At 38.4% G+C, this 19,571-nt stretch overlaps 3 protein-coding genes across 16 annotated transcripts; 2 read left to right on the top strand and 1 right to left on the bottom strand.

The window, feature by feature from the left end:
* Positions 1 to 430: 430 nt before the first annotated feature.
* LOC105285776 (broad-complex core protein isoforms 1/2/3/4/5) lies at positions 431 to 15,190 on the bottom strand. 8 transcript variants are annotated; one of them, XM_011350248.2, is made up of 5 exons: positions 10,029 to 10,081; positions 7,630 to 8,026; positions 6,942 to 7,401; positions 6,534 to 6,828; positions 431 to 4,851 (listed from the first exon to the last, which is right to left on the bottom strand). In XM_011350248.2, the coding sequence occupies exons 1-4, from the start codon at positions 10,064 to 10,066 to the stop codon at positions 6,551 to 6,553; spliced, it is 1,173 nt and encodes a 390-aa protein (XP_011348550.1). In that variant the 5' UTR covers positions 10,067 to 10,081; the 3' UTR covers positions 431 to 4,851; positions 6,534 to 6,550. The 8 variants fall into 8 exon arrangements, with proteins under 8 accessions (XP_011348550.1, XP_011348549.1, XP_026828677.1 ...); XM_011350247.2 differs by having other exon boundaries at positions 431 to 6,828; XM_026972876.1 differs by lacking the exons at positions 431 to 4,851; positions 10,029 to 10,081 and adding an exon at positions 14,784 to 15,190 and having other exon boundaries at positions 6,551 to 6,828.
* Positions 12,041 to 14,792, top strand: LOC105284456 (DNA-directed RNA polymerase II subunit RPB9). Its single transcript, XM_026972878.1, has 3 exons — positions 12,041 to 13,107; positions 14,007 to 14,080; positions 14,388 to 14,792. Exons 1-3 carry the CDS (start codon positions 12,979 to 12,981, stop codon positions 14,575 to 14,577), a joined length of 393 nt encoding a protein of 130 aa, XP_026828679.1. The 5' UTR covers positions 12,041 to 12,978; the 3' UTR covers positions 14,578 to 14,792.
* Positions 15,191 to 15,321: 131 nt separating the features above from the next.
* On the top strand, positions 15,322 to 19,284 carry LOC105280562 (prenylcysteine oxidase-like). 7 transcript variants are annotated; one of them, XM_026972874.1, is made up of 8 exons: positions 15,322 to 15,398; positions 15,734 to 16,049; positions 16,997 to 17,203; positions 17,282 to 17,423; positions 17,496 to 17,799; positions 17,888 to 18,008; positions 18,086 to 18,435; positions 18,883 to 19,284. In XM_026972874.1, exons 2-8 carry the CDS (start codon positions 15,968 to 15,970, stop codon positions 19,144 to 19,146), a joined length of 1,470 nt encoding a protein of 489 aa, XP_026828675.1. In that variant the 5' UTR covers positions 15,322 to 15,398; positions 15,734 to 15,967; the 3' UTR covers positions 19,147 to 19,284. The 7 variants fall into 7 exon arrangements, with proteins under 7 accessions (XP_026828675.1, XP_026828674.1, XP_026828676.1 ...); XM_026972873.1 differs by having other exon boundaries at positions 15,335 to 15,398; positions 15,721 to 16,049; XM_026972875.1 differs by having other exon boundaries at positions 15,362 to 15,427.
* The last annotated feature ends 287 nt before the right edge of the window (positions 19,285 to 19,571 follow it).

Genomic DNA, 19,571 nt, shown 5'->3' on the forward strand with positions numbered 1-19,571 from the left:
ACGTGACTGGATTTAATGAAATGTCGATACGAAAATTTTCGTCTAAACGGAAACGTTGAAATTGTAACATTAAGAGTACATTGTAATTTTTCTGTCAAAGCACCTTATGTCTCTATATTTCCCTCTTTGAGAAGTATTTAAAAAACAGTTTGTAGACAGTTTTACCCATAGCGTTATAAATAAAGCATTGCGTTACTGTCCCAAGTGTAAGCGTTCCATGGATCTTGAGATCCAAAAGCGCTGTGAAGCCCTATCATGCGGGACAAACCGGTACTTAATAACAACCGGCAAGATTCTTTCAAGTTTTTCCCCGTTACGAGAAAAACGGTCGTCATCGCCTTTCCAAGGCGGACAAAGGCCGAAGACACGTCGACGCGATGCAACGTAAACGTTCCGGATAATAAAAAAGGGCTCTTGCCAAGACACCATATCTTTTTCAGCATTACTTTTATTAGGAAATACTTTGCACTTATTAAATGCCTTATATCCATAACTTTAATTATAATAATTATTGTTATAGCATTGTCCTATCTCTCTACTTAGAAGCATGCTTCCACTAACACATGTTACACGACCTTAAAATTATAAGCACTGTTTTTTTTTCGCACCTTAAAATGCACGGTTTACTTGTAAATCAAACAATACTATGATGAGTGTCACAATGCCGACAAATGCCGAGTTTCAAATGCAGTCCCTCGCAACTTTTCCAAAAAAAAGAAAAAGAAAAAAAGTCACAATGACATTCTCGTGTTGTAACGGCTTACAGGGCAAAATCAAAAGATTGTTGAAGGGAACAAGGGCGGTACAAATGCCGCGCGTGATCCGCTGTTTTGAAGGGTATACGATTCACTCTCTATGCAATTACACAATCTAGGACGTAATTACAATTTATAATTAATTCTAAATATTTTCCTGAATAAAGATCCGCAAAATACGAATTACATATATCGGTGTTAATCATTAAAAATTAAAAAAATAATAAACGTTATTATTTCTGTTCTCTAATCCCGACGTGAACACGTCGCGAATCACCGGGAACAAATGCAGATTCTCGCTCTCGCTATTTTTTTTATTTTCTTTCTTTCTTATCTCTTGCGCTCTTTCGGAAGTCAAGATTACTTTCAAAAATACTTCAAATACACACTTAACGTCTCTTCTCGGTTGCGCGGAAGATCTTCGTCTTCGACGCGACCCCGACCTATCTATGCAATATTCTCATATCCTCAGATTATGCGCTTAACACATTGTCGCTATAGTACTTTTTTTTTTCTTTTTCTCTCCCTACTTATCCTTTTTTTCTCGCTTGCTATTCCGCTTATATTCCACTCCCTATCGTGCCTTATCATATAAGGACACCCGTAATCAATTAAGATCTTACACCTCGACGGTGATCTTACATGAATTATAAAAGCTGGTTTGTCGCAATCAGCAAACCGAACGGCACGGTATATTCTGCGAATTGTATTATTACAGTCGCGATGAGAGATCGATTCGCTCGATCCCTCATCTGGCGTGTATCTCTTGGATGTGTGTGTGTGTGTGTGTGTGTGTGTGTGTGTGTGTGTGTGTGTGTGTGTGTGTGTTGTGTGCATGTTTACGAGGAAGTAACATGGATCGTGTGTCATATGTGCGCGCGTATGCGTGTTTTTCACGTACATGTCCTTCGCCGTATTACACTGAATCCGCACGATTCGCGCCCGTATTCAAAACGCCCTCGCGACACACATCGCAGTGCTTTAACAAATCGCAAATGCATCATCGTCGCTTTATCGTCACGCTAGCACAGCGTACATACACGCACACGCACACGCACACACATACACATACACATACACATACACACACGTGTAAGGCCACACTACAAAATCAAATGCATTCGCATTCGTTACGTAAAACACCGTGCTTTCATACAAGAACTAAAACAGATCATCGACAAAAACAAATGTGTCGAAGAAACCGATTGCAATATGTCGGCGTAATACGCAAAATTAAATGTGGCTGCATTCAATGTTGCATAACTGGTATCAACTCATTACAGATTGTCGAGAGGAACTCAGTTAAAAAATATATATATATATATATATCTCGCGATATAGTTTTTTGCGAACGACCTCGTAGTAACACGAAAGCGCACAATATCTGGAAACGGAAATGTTAGAGCACACGCGTAAAGAGCGTCCTGAATACGGGACTCTCCGGAGTAACGCAGAGACATTCGTGTAGTAATAATAAGTGTGACTATACTAGAAAAACGCTTAAGGATCTAACAGTTGAATGGATGCAGTCGAAGGGGCATTCGCACGCACGCGAAATGTATCATAATACTGAACCGCTTCCGGCACACCGCGAAGGAAACTGAACGAGTCTTCGAAGAAAAAACGATCAAAGTATCGGGCGGCGATTCAGTGTAATAGCGCAATACTCTTCAGATATACATGGTATAAAGGTCCTATTATAATCATACTAGATTACTCTCTTACAGAATCTCTTACAGGATCTACAGTTAGAAAATTGAACTCTTACAAGTCAATTGTCCGTCGTCGCTACAACTCATTGATACGAAACACCAAAGCACGTAAATTTTTATCGTAAATAGGCAAGCAACTAGGTGTTATCGATTTACCCTCAGAGGAGAAAGATTAACATATCGGAGACATAACTGTCTATTCCTCGAGTATGCTTTCCGACGTAATGCAATATTGATGATTCGCCGAGTTAACAAACACAATGGAGAATATCTTTTAGGGCCGTTTCGCAGAATAAACGTTCACAATTCATAGAAAATTAACAAAGATCGCGCGCGCGCGCGAGATGATATTACCTCGGAAAGCTTACATCATTACGCATCTGTATCTAATCGAGCGCTAATAATAAAAACTTAAGCTAAAATGGAGCATAAAAATATTACTTATACAAATGTAAATTTATCTCGAAATTCGATGGAATTGTATATACAGAATCAAAAAAAAAAAGATAGCAAAAAGGGAGACCAAAATGATACACCGATTACGCATTGATTGACGGATTGAAACAACGAAACAGATCTCTGTCTGTAAATGATTGTTTGAATTGCATTGCCTATTCAATCCAATAGATATTCGGTAACTGTAAAAAAATGACTTAAAAATAAATGATCGGAGGTTCAATCGATTCTAGAGTTATGATTCTATCTACAAATAATAATACCATCGTAATACGTAAAAACGGGGAGAGACCAAAGGGAGAGAGATATATATCGTAATTAAATATAATATAAACTGCCTCAAAATGGCTACCTATTTACTGCTATAATAGTGGCTATTATGATAATAGTCATTAAGTATCGTTCACACTTCTTTGATTGTGGTTTAGTTACATACTTTAAGACATTATGATACATGTGAGTATGACACGGATTTCCACTAAAAATATTTGTTAGATACGCTGAGCATTACTGACTTAAGCACTGTACTAAATTCACATAAAATGTATTGTATCATTATTATTACTATTATTATTAGAAAACTAATTATTTTTCATTGGTTTGAAATACTGGTTTAATAGATCCGTATAAAACCTTTGTCAACTGGAACTCTTAGAACAATGATTTACACGATACTGATTCCTTCTGGAAAGAATGCTATATACGAGTAATTCATTACAGTTCAACTGCTTGGACATTGCAACAGGCAACAATTGTAAGTCATGTTTTTTTAGCTTTCGCGTTAACATCACAATATCCAATATGCGACTAATTTTTTCCCTTCCTTTTTTTTCATCTTCCTTTTTCTTCTCTAGGTATCGTGAAGCACAAGAAGAAACGATAATAAACTCGCGTTAAAAATACGTTATGTACGTGACAAAGAACATGATAAATGAGAATAAATACAGATTATTTATGACATATGTCTCGATTAAATGTTCAATCTTGAATCTTGAGAACGTTCATCAGTCGGATGGCAGCAATCTTACTGCAATCGATAGAAGCTCTAACAAGCCTTCTACGTTAATTAGTTTCTTTCCCTTTACACATGTATTTTGTATATATATTGTCTAATATAAATAAATTATAAGATCCGGTATGAGGCCAGAGAAAGGCAGTTACGCTCTAAGTGATAGATAAATTTTACTTTATCTTCTATGTGTTATTGTTCATGTCCATTTTTGTTTTCTTTGTATCTGGCACTCTTTCCTATTTTTAGGCTGCTTTTCATCAGTTACTGTAATGTATTCTGCTGGATTATTGCATTGCATGGAAAAATATGGCTTTATCCAAATGCTATTTAACAAAGGCAATACACCGTACAATTACACTGTATGCGCGCCACAGTTGTTGTCATATAATTAAACTTCTTTGAAAAGGCAGAACCAGCGCCCGTAAAAGTAACCGACGGTGAAGCCGACTTTTACGGACGCTGGGATAATTATTCTTATCATCGATTACAAATGCTGTTATTTTGTACACTAGCATGTAAAAAGCATTACACTACACGTACGTCATGATCGTTCGTCTCTTGTGATGTTCAACAAAGCTAAATGGTAAACTTGGAATAAATACCGGTTTTTTGCTTCTTACTGTATATAAGTTATCAAGGTATATAGAATAAAGGCAGAGAAAGAATCAACACTTCCCTCGACAAAGTGTCTACAAAAATATCTGTATAATAGATTGAGGATTGCTGTGTTTAAGACTCTGCGTAAATCTCTGGTTACCAGTTAGCGCGTTACCAGTCTTAAACATAGTGACTACTACACATTTTATGGACAAGTTCCACTGTCTTTCTAGAATTGTATACATTTTTTGATCTTTAAGCGTCACTCTGGTGCAGGATATAAAGTGTCATAGTCATAACTTTTATCCCATCGGCTTATCTAAAATACAGAAAGATAAATACTCGGTAAATATACACGTATTAACGACGTTAATACAGATGCCACAAACAACTTAACCAGAGAGTAAGATACGCTTCACTGAATCATATATATATATAAATACCATGTAATAAAAAATAACTTATGCTATCGTGAATGTCTTGCCGTCAAAACATTTTTCCGATCATTAAAAAAATATCGATTATACGACATAGTCCATCGTCTTTTTCTCTTTTTTCCCCCTCGCTATTTTTTTTCTTTTTTCTTTTCCTTTTTGAACTGTACTTTATAGATCTGTATTGTACGCGATATTAATGAATATGTAAGGATTCAAAACATATCTCACACTGTGTGTATGCAAGCTAGCTACATCGGTCACTAAGTAGAAGAACGAAATACGGCTGAGAGAATCAACCATACGCGTTCGTCCACAGCATAAAAGTGTCGTTATCTCAGACATTTCATTAAATGCGCCTCTACATCGATCCTGCACGTAAAAAATCTCGTAAAATATTAACAACGAAAATGTAATTTCCTAAAATCTCCGTCGAAGATTTTTGATCTTTACCATAGTTCTTCCCTTATAGCGATATAACGTAACTCTCATATAAAATTGTCATTATTGATGCTTCATCATATCGTCACTGACTGATTATCCTGCAACTTGATTCAACTATTGACATGGCATACATGCGTGAGTGGAAAACACATGATTGGAAAACGAAGTGTATGATATGCTCAGTATATCAAAAGTATAATATTCACCGGAAAGCCCGATTTCTCTTAGCAAAATTCAAGTGCAGAACCTTGTATTCTTAATACAAAGTTTTGCGTTGCCGGAACATCCGAACCGAATTTTTTTAGCATTATTCAAACGCATAAGAAACTTTGTATTAAGAACCAATTCTTATTACGTATTCCTATTACAACAGAAATAATATTACGTTAGTACAATGAGACTATCATAGTAACGTAGCACTATTTCAAAAATGTACTGTATTGACCGGAAAGTCCGTCTCAAACCCTTTCAGCAAACTTCAGAACTTTATATTAAGAACTAATTTTTAATAAAATAATTTCGTGCGTGGGTGTGGATGTGTATCCGTGTGGTGATAGCGAGAGCTCAATACACTCCACGCGTATCTTTGTACTTAAAACGAAAGAGAAAAAAAAAACTGAATTTTCGGCAGTCTTCTTAAGGATAATGAAATTAATGTAAATGAGACATAATACGGTTATATACTCGGTGCACGCTTGCGCGGCTCTTATTTTAATGCTGTGTCCGAACTTTTGCATATGGTTTTGCATTTGCTTCCTTCTTTTTTTATGTACACGGAGTGGAGCTGTTCGAGACACAAATCATATCTCTATCGTTACATAAACTGCACACGAGTGACGATGATATTAAATGCGGGGACACGAGTTATGTATGCGGTGTAAAACGTAGTAGTCTTGTAAACCAGCGCACGAACGTGTCGCGACGCCGCGAGTGAATAATGAAGCACGTGAACTGGAAAGAAAAATATAAAATAATAATAATATAAAATATGAGAGCTCATTTAGACACTGCGAAAGAAAGCTAAAAAAAACGACGTTAAAGTCGACGAGACACGGTCTGGAACAGCTCTATTGTTCGACGATAAAAAAATTTGATGAAATCAACTGAAGCCTAGAAAACTCACTACTTCTTTGTACAGCACTACGGTAGGCTGGAATTTAAGCTCTCCGGTAGACGGTAGTTCATCATATGATACGGTGGACTGGCTGGGCTGTCCGGTTGACTATTCATGCCGAGACTGCTAGAACCGCGGCCACGCTTTCGCCTTTGTAGAATGCCCTTTCGGACCATGTAGAACCGAATCGTGCTAATCGGTATCTTGTACTTTTCTGAGGCTACTTGGAACGTCATGCCGCGTGCCACCATGTCCGATGCTTGCTTGAGTTCTTCTTCCGAACGCCTTTGTCGTCTTTGATAACCTCCGGTGGCGAGTGGACGAAAGAAAACGTTAATACATTCAAGTTCATCTCAAAAACTCCTGCAGTTGAACGGCAAATTGACATATCGAGAAAAGGGCAGAAGTGTTGCTTACCTTCGATTGCAGGGAATGGGCTGCTAGGGTTGCAATTACTAGTCGGTACCACGCTAATGGAATACGGTTTGATGTCGTGCTGTTGGGCGAACTGCTCGTCCGGCTCCATCTTCACCATACCCTGAGTTTCAGTGAGGGTTGCCTCGCAAGCGCTGAGGGCCTTCTCCAGATGCTGCAGCGCTTCGCTGTGCTCCATATTCACGAAGTTGGACGTGTTAGGATTGTGCGAGACAGGGGTAATGGTGGACGAGGAGCTGTTTGCCGTGCTGGTCGCGGCCATTGTTGAACACGCGAGAAAGTCAGGGTTACTTCCATCGGTGGATGAAGTGTTCTCGGTCTTGAACTGGGTGATGTCATCGTGGGTAGGCGGTGACGGAGTGACAGGTGGATTAGAATCACACGACTGTGTATTGCTGTCATTCAACGAGTTTTCACGTCCCTGAGTGGATAAGCCACGTACCTAACAAAGAGTTCTTGCGGGTAAAAACGTACTAGAATTATAGTATGTGTCTTTAAAACAGAATTATGCAAAGGAACATTTCAAATACTTTTAAAAAGTAATGTAACAATTATTAATATACTTTTGCTGGGCTTAATGAGAACAAAAAATTATAACAGCTAAAACACAAGGTACCTGCCTTAACTAAAAGTATCGTTAGAATGATGCATATCACTTGAAGCCAAATACCTGCAAGACATCTGCTGCTTGCATCAGTGTAGCAAGCTGTTGCTGTTCCACATATACTTCTCCACGATACATAAACTCAACGAGAGCCTGGAGTTCCCACATTTTCATGTCCCTCAAAAAGATAACGGGGTGAGTACATGGTATCTCTAGCAGAAGGCGTTCTAAGTAATCGCTGCAGGCGGACAACACAACTTTGTGACACTTTATTGAGCCTCCGTCACAAGCCAGAGTCACATCCACAAATTGCTCCGAACTCAACAGCTTTGGAAATGCGCTGTGCATGTTCGACTGGTGAGAGTTCCAGGAGACACAAAATTGCTGACGGTCACCTCCAGGGTAATTACCCGGAGTAGGTAAATTACTTCCAGACTCCATGATAGGCTCAATGATGGACAAACTGTTTATGAAAAATGAAATGTTTTCATTAGAAGGACACTGTAGTCTTAATTATCAAGAAAGACTCTATTTATATGTATTACGTTGCACAAAAATTACAATTATTTTATGAGATATTATAATTGATGAGAAAAATTTACAATAAAATTGAAAAAAATATCAGAAATTTAATTATTAAATTACTAGGAATATCTCACATTATCGAACAACGTACAACGGAAACTACTATTAACAATAAAAATCTGATTAGAGATATAAAATATTTTTAACAAAAGCACTTTGTTGCTAACGCCGAACAGTTTCAGACACATCCACGCTTGTAGCAAGGATATCTTGACTCGCACGTTAATTTTGAACGTGTAATTAATGAAACAAACGACAGACTCGGTATACTCCCACTTATATACATCGAACGCGACTGTCCAAACATAACAAGACGCGGTGAACAAATAATTTTTTTCAGCTCTCAGCTATATAAACGGATTTATTTTTCGTACAACAAATCGAGAACCCGCGTGGGGACATCCATGGAACAAAGACAAAGACGGGTACATCGGAACTAGCTCGATCGCTGCAACACTTTGAAATTCAAAATGAAAATGTTCGTAATATCGAGACGCATACCGCTCGTTTGGCTCAAATTTTCGAATCGCGGCGCACAAACGCGAAATTATTTCGGAGTGAGGGCTAGGTTAACGAGAAACATGATGGTTGAGTTGTAAGAAAAATGTACAATATGGCTGTCTGCCATAGGCTAGCAACAACAATATCTGTGCACATATAACTGCACGCACACATAACTCTGAGAATGAGACCCACACACGCATGTACGCACGCTCCTCCCTGCCATTGGTGCACGCAATATACATAGACGTTCTATGTGTGTGTCGTTATATTATGTGTGTATATATGTATGTATATATATATATTCATACATATATATTATGCATACATAATAAGTACACATATATGTAAAAAAATACATATATATATACATATATAACATACTGATTTCGTACGCGAGGTGCATCCGAGTACTATGCGAACGATTTGAACACTGCCGCGATCGAGCGTAGACATCGAATTGATCGACTATCGAGGGACGAACGAGTCGGCCGAAAAATCGGCCGACAAAGTAGTGTGACAAAACACGCGTACAGCCGGATGCACACACTCAAGCACGCACGCACGCAGGCAGCAGGCAAGCAAGGAAGCAAGCAGGCACGCACGCACGCATGCACGCACGTACTCATGCGACGCACTCACTACTTAACACGCACACATACACCCAAGTATGCACAGTGAAGGAATAACGCGTTCTCGAACGTATTGTCTCTCTGAATAGCCATTGCCGATCGAGTTCGCCGACGCGGTCCGCCGTAATCACGTGTAGGGACTTACTCGACTCGCCAACGAGCAGAAATACAGGTTAAGCGTCCTTACCGTCACCGTCGTTAGCGGAACGCGCGCACGATTACGTCGGGGGCCGGTCCCCGTCGCTTCGCTCTACCGTCGGCTCGGCAACGGGAATAAAAACGGGATCTTAGCGGGAGAGACGGCGCACTCTCATCGCTCTCTCTCTCTCCTGCCTTCCACGCTCGTGTAGAATTGTCTCATTCGTTTGTAAATTTGTTCGTCACGTCCGTACGTACGTCGTTCGTCTTTTCGTTCTCCTCACGCGGTTCTCTCGCACGAAGACGCCGAGAGCGCGTCATCATGCTCCGACTTCCCGGAAGAACGGTCGGAAAGCACGCGATGCACGCATTTTCACACTCACCCTAAATTTCGATATAATTTCACACTCACGAGTTCTCAAACCGCCTCGAACAATTCGGCTCTCAGTTCCATTCGCGTAAAAGAGTCCCTTAAGAAAACATTCAGCCGCCGAGATTTGCACTAGCTAGGGGAGCTGCGGCCGGAAAGGGTGGGGATACGGAGACGGTACGCGACAGAATGAGAAACACGGAGAAGAGAAAGGATAGAGAAAGCGAGAGGTTACCTACCGGAGCGGAGGAGGGATAGGTGCGTGATTGCTCTGCATGTGTGTATGTGTGTGCATGGCGCGCGCGCGCGTCGCGTCAGTCGCGTGTGGTGCGCGCGTGCGGCGCGTGTGTACGTGCAGTGGAACACTAGCGCAGCTCTCGCGTGTGTTCCGTGAACTGCTATATACACGACGCTAGAGATTCCGGACGAGAGCTCGGAAGGCGGTCGCGAGGCGAATGAATATAGCCGCAAAACCTGACGTTAAATCGTTGGACCTAAGCTTGATCGATACTTACGCAACCACGGGACCACCGCACTGCCGATGACGGCGAAATATCTCCGTGCGACACTCTATTGAAAACTATCGCTAGAACTAGCGTCGCGACGGCCTCTAGCGCGCATCCGTTGCTGCGCAGCAAACTTGCGCGGATCTTGCCTTCAAGCTTGAGACGATTCTTAGACAGGCATCTTAGTGACTTTTTTACGGCCAACACCGACACCGATCGATCGACCGTGCTCACCCGCGTTAAATAATCTCTCCAAATGTTTGATTTAATAAACGCGTTGTTTGAGATAGGATGTTACGCGTGTTGGTACACGCATCGATATCCCGGCACGCGGAAAACTTGCAGGATTTTGTCACGAGTGATCTCATAGAAACCAGCCGGTAGACGTGTATATATGTATAATATATATAATACGTCCTTCTAGTTTATATCTTCTTCGCGCCTGTTTCTTTCTTGTTTTTCATTTTATGAGATAATATTACACGCTCGTGTTCTCTTTCAAATGTAAAAAAATAACGAAAACATAGCGAGACAAGAAGTATTGAACAAGAAACACTTGAGAGACAAAGAAACAATTGAAAAATAATTCAAGAAAACTTATGCGAGAAATAAATGTAGAAAAGAAGTGTACAAGTAAAATACAATTTATGAAATTTTATAAAATTCGAAATTTGGAGTTTAAAAATGCAAAAATTTAATGCATTCAAATTTACTATCGGAATACAATAAATTATAAAAATATTTTTTTAATTTCTTTATTTTATATATATATATATATATATTAAAAATTATATGAAATTATATTAAAAATAATAATGATGTTAATTGTATTAAAAATATATTATATGAAAATTTCTATTATATTTTAAAGAAGTTGACGTAAAACGAAACTATCTTCGGTAAGTTTTGTCCAATTCGTAATGTCCGATGAATCTCAAATAATTCTGCGAAAATACAATCCTTCATAAATCGTACACAAAATATATTTTCTTTCCATATTCTATTCTAGTCTAGAATTATCTATTATTTATTATTATTATTATTATTATTATTATTATTATATTATTTTACTATTATTATATATTATTTTAAAACGGCAACGGAGTTTATTATTATAATTTTTCTCACCAGTATTTTAGAAAATTTAAATTTCCCATTGCAGTAAAGCATAAATATCGCAATTATTATTGTCATTTATTTTCACCTTCTTTCACAATGTAAGCGTAATTGCGCGAAATTCATTTATACTTATACATTTACAAACCCTAATATAATAAGAAAGTGCATCTTAAGGTGCTTTTTTATACTGACGCTCGACGCTCATTTTTAGCGTCAAACAGATCACGTGATCAAATTTGACCATTATCCAGCGTCAATTTTGATCACATGACCTATATTTTGACGTTAAAAATGAGCGTCGAGCGTCAGCATGAAAGAACACTTTTATAGGAATATAGAGACGGAGCCTTTTTACAAAGGGTACGTGATAATAGCAATAAAAATAGTACGCTAACTTCGGGAAATTTCGTGAGCGAAATTGGTCGTATTGGTAGCTTACATTGGGTGTTTTCCAGCAATTACACAGACAACACTGTGTAACACAATGTGCAACCCAGTGCTTTTCAACTTTTCAACATCACAAGTCGACACTAAAATGCTGTGTTCGACTGTGTCGTCAGTTGCATATTCTATAGATACTAATATTTTTACATTTGATACTATTTATTTTTCTAAAAATTGGTATTCCGATAGGAGGAAGTAAACTTTTAAGGCTATATATATTTTGAACATAGGTGCATGTGAGGCACTTTTATCGATAAAAAAAAAAAAGTTCAGAATGGACCTATGCGTATACACCGGAAAACCTAGTGACAAATTATGTGAAGTGATATCCTGCATTCTGATGGTGAAATAAAAAAGCCGAAGCAGCGTTTCAGCTAGTCAACACTGTGTAATAATTGTGTCACGCAGTGTATGAGTGTGCTCCGTTGCTGGAAAACAGCCATTGCAGTATTTTCATTACACACTTCACTACAGCAGGATATGCTGGACGAAACTCTACACCATAAGCAATGTGAGCCGAATGCTATCGACATAACCGAACCGAAGATTTACCGAAGTCAGCGTTGTGTTATCTTCTTATCACTACCTTCTTCTCATAAGCAGTATAAGTATGGGCGCTCTGTTATTTGTTTCGCTTTGCGTCGAAGCCTTCCTGCGCATCGCCATTTTTTTGAATGCGACCAATGAGACAATGTTGTATGTGAGTAGTGTAAAATCAGTGAGCGTGTGAGACGATTTGACGAATCAAACGCTAGATTTTATTCCAAAAATATGGCGGAATACCACGTGATCGAGAACGAAAAGATCAAAGGGCCGACAAAGAGTGACCATATTGGTTATACTGTGGTTAATGCTACCTCTCTTTATTCCTATGTCTATGGTGCATCTTGCATTGTTATAACCACAGATCACAGTCAAAGCGCCATCTCTTGGGGCAGAAACAAACTATTAACGCACTCATATGATACATTATGTCAAGCAATCTGTAATTTCTAGAATCTACGGAGTCTGTCTCGCGTTTTCGGGGTCATTGTTGTTACTTGTCGGTATCATCAGTATACACTATGCAATGGTGGATGGTGTTTGAGTTAGTTTGAATCTGATTGAATCTAACATAATTATGTCAAAGATAACGGGCTATGATACACATGACGACGGCCCGGGATTCGTGGGCATCAGATTTTGCCAGGAATGTAATAACATGTTGTATCCAAAAGAGGATAAGGAGAACAAAGTGCTGATGTACGCAGTAAGTATAATTGCAAACAGTTCCTGGTGAATAAAAACTTGTTTTGTGTGCATTGTCTATAACAGTGCCGGGATTTACTTGCACATTTCGGGCCGATTTCGTTGTCACCTCCCACTGTTCCCCTCTTGCCGCGCGTATCTTGGCGACGAGGTGCCGAACGCTAATAAACAAGATGAGTGCTCCTACATCTCAGGAGCGTCCCGCGTACTAAAGCCCTTTAAGGCCCTAAACAATGTCAAATAGCTAATAAAAACATTTCTTTCTGGAATAACTTTAAATTAATAATTAAAAATTTTTGTTACTATTAATAATAATAATATTATATAGTATATATATTTTTTGTTATTATTAATAAATATATTCTTTAATATTTCCGTGATAATACATAATGTTAAATTTGAAATGTGAAGTTTGTGCACTATATTTATAATAAAATTACATAATAATTCATTTACTTTCACACATATAATTATAAGTGCACAAATTTTAAATTTAACATTATGTATTATCACGGAAATATTAAAGAATATATTTATTAATAATAACAAAAAATATATATACTATATAATATTATTATTATTAATAGTAACAAAAATTTTTAATTATTAATTTAAAGTTATTTCAGAAAGAAATGTTTTTATTAGCTATTTGACATTGTTTAGGGCCTTAAAGGGCTTTAGTACGCGGGACGCTCCTGAGATGTAGGAGCACTCATCTTGTTTATTAGCGTTCGGCACCTCGTCGCCAAGATACGCGCGGCAAGAGGGGAACAGTGGGAGGTGACAACGAAATCGGCCCGAAATGTGCAAGTAAATCCCGGCACTGGTCTATAATGTAAGTGAAACTATATCTTTTTTCAATGTTGTAACATGTGTATGTAATCGCTGTTTTAATTTCAGTGCAGGAATTGCGATTTCAAGCAACTGGCAGACAGCAACTGTATCTATGTGAACAAGATCATGCACGAGATAGAGTGAGTTGAATGAAAGAACGGGGGAATAATTAAAATATTATTTATAACACCCATGTATACAATCACTAAAACGTCAGAATTTCTGCTAAAGTCTGTAACACTTGCGATGGAAAGGAGCTCATCACTTTGTGCACAGACACGTTTGTACAAAATGATGCGCACTTTCTCAGTACGGCCATTCCCAGGCTCGGTGCAAGCCTCAAATCGTAAAATGGACTTTGTTGAGTCGTGGAAGGATGAACACTAGTCGCATTATGGTAGTCATCAGTTTGATTCAGTTAATCACTTGTCTCTCGTATCGTTTCAGTGAACTGACGCACATCGTTGCCGACGTGATATCGGACCCTACGCTGCCGAGAACCGAGGAACACCCATGCCCAAAGTGCAGTCACAGAGAAGCTGTGTTTTTCCAGGCGCAAACTAGGCGAGCTGAGGAAGAAATGAGACTGTATTACGTGTGCACGAATCAACATTGCTGCCACAGATGGACGGAGTGAACGAAAGTGATGCCCGAGAATGCCCTGCTATACCCAGATCGTTCCCACTTAATGCGTAATGCGTAACTTGTTAAGTTGCGTGAATGTTGCAAAGGATTTGTACGTGAAACGGCCAGGATGCATTGTAAACACGTAGAGTATCTTAAAGTCTTAAAGAGAAGAAGGAAGTATATGAAGTATATTCGTGCAAGAGTGAAATAAATTACCGTGAAACTCAACGCTTGGCTCACAATTCCTACTCTTTCTCTCTCTCTCTCTCTTTCGCCCCAAGCATTTATCCCATCGTGAGAGCGCGCGATTTGCCGTACGAGTCACTTCGCGAGTCGGAACTCTTGGGGCCCTTCTTGGCGTTACGAGCTACATCGTGCGATCACGACACATCGTCGCTCGCGAGTTGTCGTGATCTTTCGCAAGAACGAAAATTTTCCGTTGACATTTCGAGATGCGTGATCGGGAACTGGAATGGCTATGAATATATGAATCTCAATGTTTTTTAATTTCTCTTGCCAATTGGTCGGTCATTGCGAAAGAGTGTCGCGGCTACGGATTCGCGGTAAAGGCAACACCTGGAAGACGCCCTGGGACCCACCCCAAGCTATTTATCTAGGCCATTCTCAGCCATACTGAATTCGGCCGCTAGCGGACTGATTAGCTTCGCTCGGTGGCTCGGTGCATCTCTTCCCCCACTCATCGACCCCACGTGATCACTATACGTGATTGCGCGGATATACATCATGGAGCGTGATATATATATATCCGCGCGCGCAACTGACGTACAGCTGCAGTGTAGATGTACATACTCTCGCATACCACACGCGTGGGTAAAGTGGATCGATTTTTTTTGCTTAAGGTGCAGTCCACTTAGTGCTGCAGGCGCTTCAAAACACCTTTTATCCTTCTTTCTTCTTGGAAGAAAAAAAAAGGATAATAGTTAAATGTTTTGAATATTAGCGCTAAGCAAACCGTATTTTTAATTTGAATAACTTGCTACATTAAGGGCTGATTGTTTCAACCCTTGGTAAGCTAACTAACAGTTAAACAGACATGTGATTTTATAGCTGTTAGTTAGCTTATCAGGAAATTGGAACTGGCCTTAAAAGAACGTATAACTGGTTTTGTAATAAATGCAAATAATATAAATAGCAGAGATTTATAGCGTGAAGTGAGGACTGGAATTATCGTTATTTGAGGAAGTGGAAGAAGTGGATACATCGAGAAGATAACAAGGATATAAGCCGTACTATAAAGGCTAGTAAAATAGTGTCAGACAGTCCGGGAAGGTTGAAGGCATTATAAATATTTGAAAAGAAAATAAATTGACCTCGAGAGGTTTTTTGAGCGAAGAACTGAAACGAATGCAGGATCACCGAACCTTGAAAATTGAAGAATTATGAAGTGGAACATCGTAATACTGATACTTAGCTTCCTGATCAAACGTGAGAATTGTCTCGAAATATATCGACCGTGCGTTGGTAAGACTTAATTTATTTATTCATCAATTTAATTGTTTTTATAATATCAGGTTATCGCATAATTTCTGTCATATTTTGTGCGCCTATAATATTCGATACGCAATAAATAATGCATTCATTATATAAGATTTTTTTGTTTTTCAACTGCGCTGCTAGATAGTACGCGAAATTCGACAGAAATCATGCAACAATCGAATATTTTCGGCAAAAATTAATTCATTGCTCATGCGCTATTTAGTATAGAAAATTTGAATTTAACCGGACATTTTGCGTCAAGTTGACCGGAAAGTCCGTGCCGACCGCTTCACTTAAACGTAAACGCAAAACTTTGTTGTACTAAAAATTAATGCAAAGTCTTGTAATTATAAATATATTTTGTAACTTAAAGTTTGAACCCTGCTAAAAAATCCGCACAGACCTTTCGGTAACGCAAAACTTCGCAATTAGGTGCTTGCAGAAGTTCGTATAATATATACATATATATATATATATAATTATTTATTTATTAATACAAGAAATGACATATAATATTTTAATCCAAGTTGCTGACCATTCTTATCAATAACCATTTACCATTTTTCGGCCAATATAGTTTGATTCCGCGCTAATAAAATAACTCGAGGCAATCCATCTATTTGTGACCTTCTAAACTTTCGCAAGAACCTAATTACAATTCGTGTGTAATCGCATTATACAATATCGGAATCCCGTCGGTCCCGGTAACGCTATTATATTTTCGTTATCCATATATCTGCACGCTCTCTCACGATTATAGCGCATAAAAGTTACACAAGACTATTAAAAAGCCTCACCGTCTGAAGTCTTAGAACAAAGTTCAGATTTTTCCTAATGCATTTTTTGCGTTTTGCGTTTGAATTTTGCTATGGAGGGCGGCATGGACTTTTCAGTCAATATTAATTCTAACTCAATATTAATTTTTTTTACAGCCATTATAGGAGGTGGCATCGGCGGTGCGTCCGCCTCGCACTTTTTAACAGAGCTGTTAAATGGCAATTTAGACATTGATTTATACGAAGCAAAAACCATCGGCGGTCGATTGGCGACTGTAAAAATTGACAATAATGAGGTCGAGGCCGGCGGTGCAATTATACATCCCAAGAACATGTACATGCAAAAATTCGTCAAGCTTCTGGGTAAGTAGGAGACAGCCCGACACTTTTTGCAATACAGTTTGCTCTTGCGAAAAATATAATGAACAAACTTTTGTCTAGGTCTGGAGCACAAACTTCCCAATGATGAGAAGAACGGTATATGGAATGGAGATAAATTTGTGTACAAGGACAGCAGCTACTACATTGTATCGCTGACAAAATTATTATACAGATATGGTTTTCAGCTATTCCACCTTAAATGGTATTTTAAAATAACGTAAGAAAATGATAATAGAGGCGGAAAAAGTTTATATCAAGTTTCTTTCGTAAACAGGTATATAAATAATATAATAGACGATTTCGTGAAGATATATGAACTACAAGATGCTGGAAAGTCTTTTGCCAACGTCAGCGCACTGCTGTCGGCTATGAACGAGGAATTCCCGAAATTATTGCAGATATCCATAAAAGACCAGCTGCTGCAAGCTGGTTTCACGACGAGGTTAATTGATGAAATGGTGCAAGCAGCTATTGTAGTAAATTATGGTCAGGAGACTGATATTCAAAGTTTTGTCGGTCTAGTAGCTCTGGCTGGAGTGGGTGCTGATCTCTGGTCTGTTAAAGGAGGAAACAAAGGGGTAACATATCAATTAAGCTCTACATTATCCATCTTAATTACATATGCTGTTTATACAAAGTTTATATAAAATTAATTTTTAATTTTAGGTGCCGGAACATCTCATCTATAGAAATAAAAATGTGAATGTAATACCGAGTCGTGTTACGAAAATCCGCAATGTAGCAGACAAAAATGCGAAGCAGTACGAAGTGACTTATATAAACAAAGGTATCAAAATAAACGTGAATTCTAGATCTGAATGCTGAAGCTGCATTCAAATTAATCATGTACATATTGCGTTTCAGATAGCACCGATCCAATGACGTCTGATTATGACATTGTAATTATTGCTGCGCCGCTTACAAGCGACCATAAGTTTCCGATAGAATTCACAGAATTCCCGGATAATTTAGCGTTTCCAGGAGCCTACCAAACGACATACGCCACGTTCGTCAAAGCGGATCTTAATCCTCAATATTTTGGCCTGCAAGAACCTCTTGACGGTATTTTAAGTTGCGATCCCAACAAGACAATAATTAGTTCGGTGGGGGAAGTGAGTTCTGTGAACGGATTGAGTAAAACAGATTCGGGAGTTTGGAAGGTTTTTAGCAGGAAACCTCTGGAGACTAGTCTTGTACACAAGATGTTTTCAAATGTATGTAAATTGCAATAATTATCTTAGGCAATATGTAAAATAAGGATATTTTACTCTCTAATAACACGCGATATAATTGGTAATATAATTACGCTCGCAACGTTTTTATTAATATTTTAAAATTTATCGACTTGAGATCTTGAATTAACTATAACAGCTCATTGCCACGAAGATACCACGAAGAGTAAATAATGAATTTATTGAACCGGACTTTATTCTAATAAAAAGAAACAATTATTATGTGTGCGCATTGCAGCTACGATGTGATTAATACTTCTTTTAGTCGTATAAACGCTCATAGATAAAAATTAACATCTGATTATATTATATTATAATTATTATTGTGTGTGTATGTATGTGCGTGGTAGATTACACATCAACAATCCGTGTAGAAATCTTAAAATCTATGGCACAACCCTGATTGGTAATGATTTTTGTTCTATTCAGATCATCGAGAAGAAGGAGATTGCTTGGAAAGCATATCCTCGCTACACCACTGACGTACCTCTCAACAACTTCAAGCTACACGATGCATTGTATCATGTCAATGCGATTGAATGGATTGCGAGTGCGATGGAAATTAGCGCAATGGGAGGGAGAAACGTTGCCATTTTAGCATACAATGATTTTTTACAGAAATATAACTACTCATTGAGTATTGATATCCACACAGATGCAACCAAGAAATTGTTTACGGCTGACGAATTATAGCCATGTTGTTTTTATTATTGTTATTTCTATCTTATTTGTTCACTTAAAACTGTTTTTAAGTTTGAAAACGAAATTGTTTATTTGCATAGATATGTCACTCATAACAAGTTAAACGCTAAAATAAAACATCAGAGTAAATCAGTGTTGTTGCAAAATTCCTGATTATTTTTATGTACTTTGGTTTCATGCTTTAACAATATAGATTACGAATTATTTTTCTCCTCTTCCCCGATAAGACCGTTTTATCAGTGCACGAGCGTCACCCCTGATAAATCTGTCCTTGTACCACGTTGCACTTTTCGTACTTACGATGAGACGAGCGCTAGAGCAAAAACGAAGAAGAAAGATGTCAATCGCAGGGAAGAACAGCTGAAAGCAATAGTCATCGCGATTTCGCCGGTGAATAATGTCGCGTTACTCGCGGC

This window comes from Ooceraea biroi, chromosome 10 (genome assembly GCF_003672135.1).
Source record: "Ooceraea biroi isolate clonal line C1 chromosome 10, Obir_v5.4, whole genome shotgun sequence".
NCBI classification, from domain to species: domain Eukaryota; kingdom Metazoa; phylum Arthropoda; class Insecta; order Hymenoptera; family Formicidae; genus Ooceraea; species Ooceraea biroi.

Excerpts from the sequence above, each read along its gene's own strand:
- LOC105280562 (XM_026972874.1), top strand. The coding sequence starts at position 15,968 with ATGAAGTGGAACATCGTAATACTGATACTTAGCTTCCTGATCAAACGT. Across the intron at positions 17,424-17,495 it reads CAGCTATTCCACCTTAAATG|GTATATAAATAATATAATAG; the intron begins GTATTTTAAAAT and ends TTTCGTAAACAG. Across the intron at positions 18,009-18,085 it reads AGTGACTTATATAAACAAAG|ATAGCACCGATCCAATGACG; the intron begins GTATCAAAATAA and ends ATTGCGTTTCAG.
- LOC105284456 (XM_026972878.1), top strand. The coding sequence starts at position 12,979 with ATGTCAAAGATAACGGGCTATGATACACATGACGACGGCCCGGGATTC. Across the intron at positions 13,108-14,006 it reads ACAAAGTGCTGATGTACGCA|TGCAGGAATTGCGATTTCAA; the intron begins GTAAGTATAATT and ends TTTTAATTTCAG. Across the intron at positions 14,081-14,387 it reads AAGATCATGCACGAGATAGA|TGAACTGACGCACATCGTTG; the intron begins GTGAGTTGAATG and ends GTATCGTTTCAG.
- LOC105285776 (XM_011350248.2), bottom strand. The coding sequence starts at position 10,066 with ATGCAGAGCAATCACGCACCTATCCCTCCTCCGCTCCG. Across the intron at positions 8,027-10,028 it reads CCTATCCCTCCTCCGCTCCG|TTTGTCCATCATTGAGCCTA; the intron begins GTAGGTAACCTC and ends TTTCATAAACAG. Across the intron at positions 6,829-6,941 it reads CCCATTCCCTGCAATCGAAG|GTTATCAAAGACGACAAAGG; the intron begins GTAAGCAACACT and ends TCGCCACCGGAG.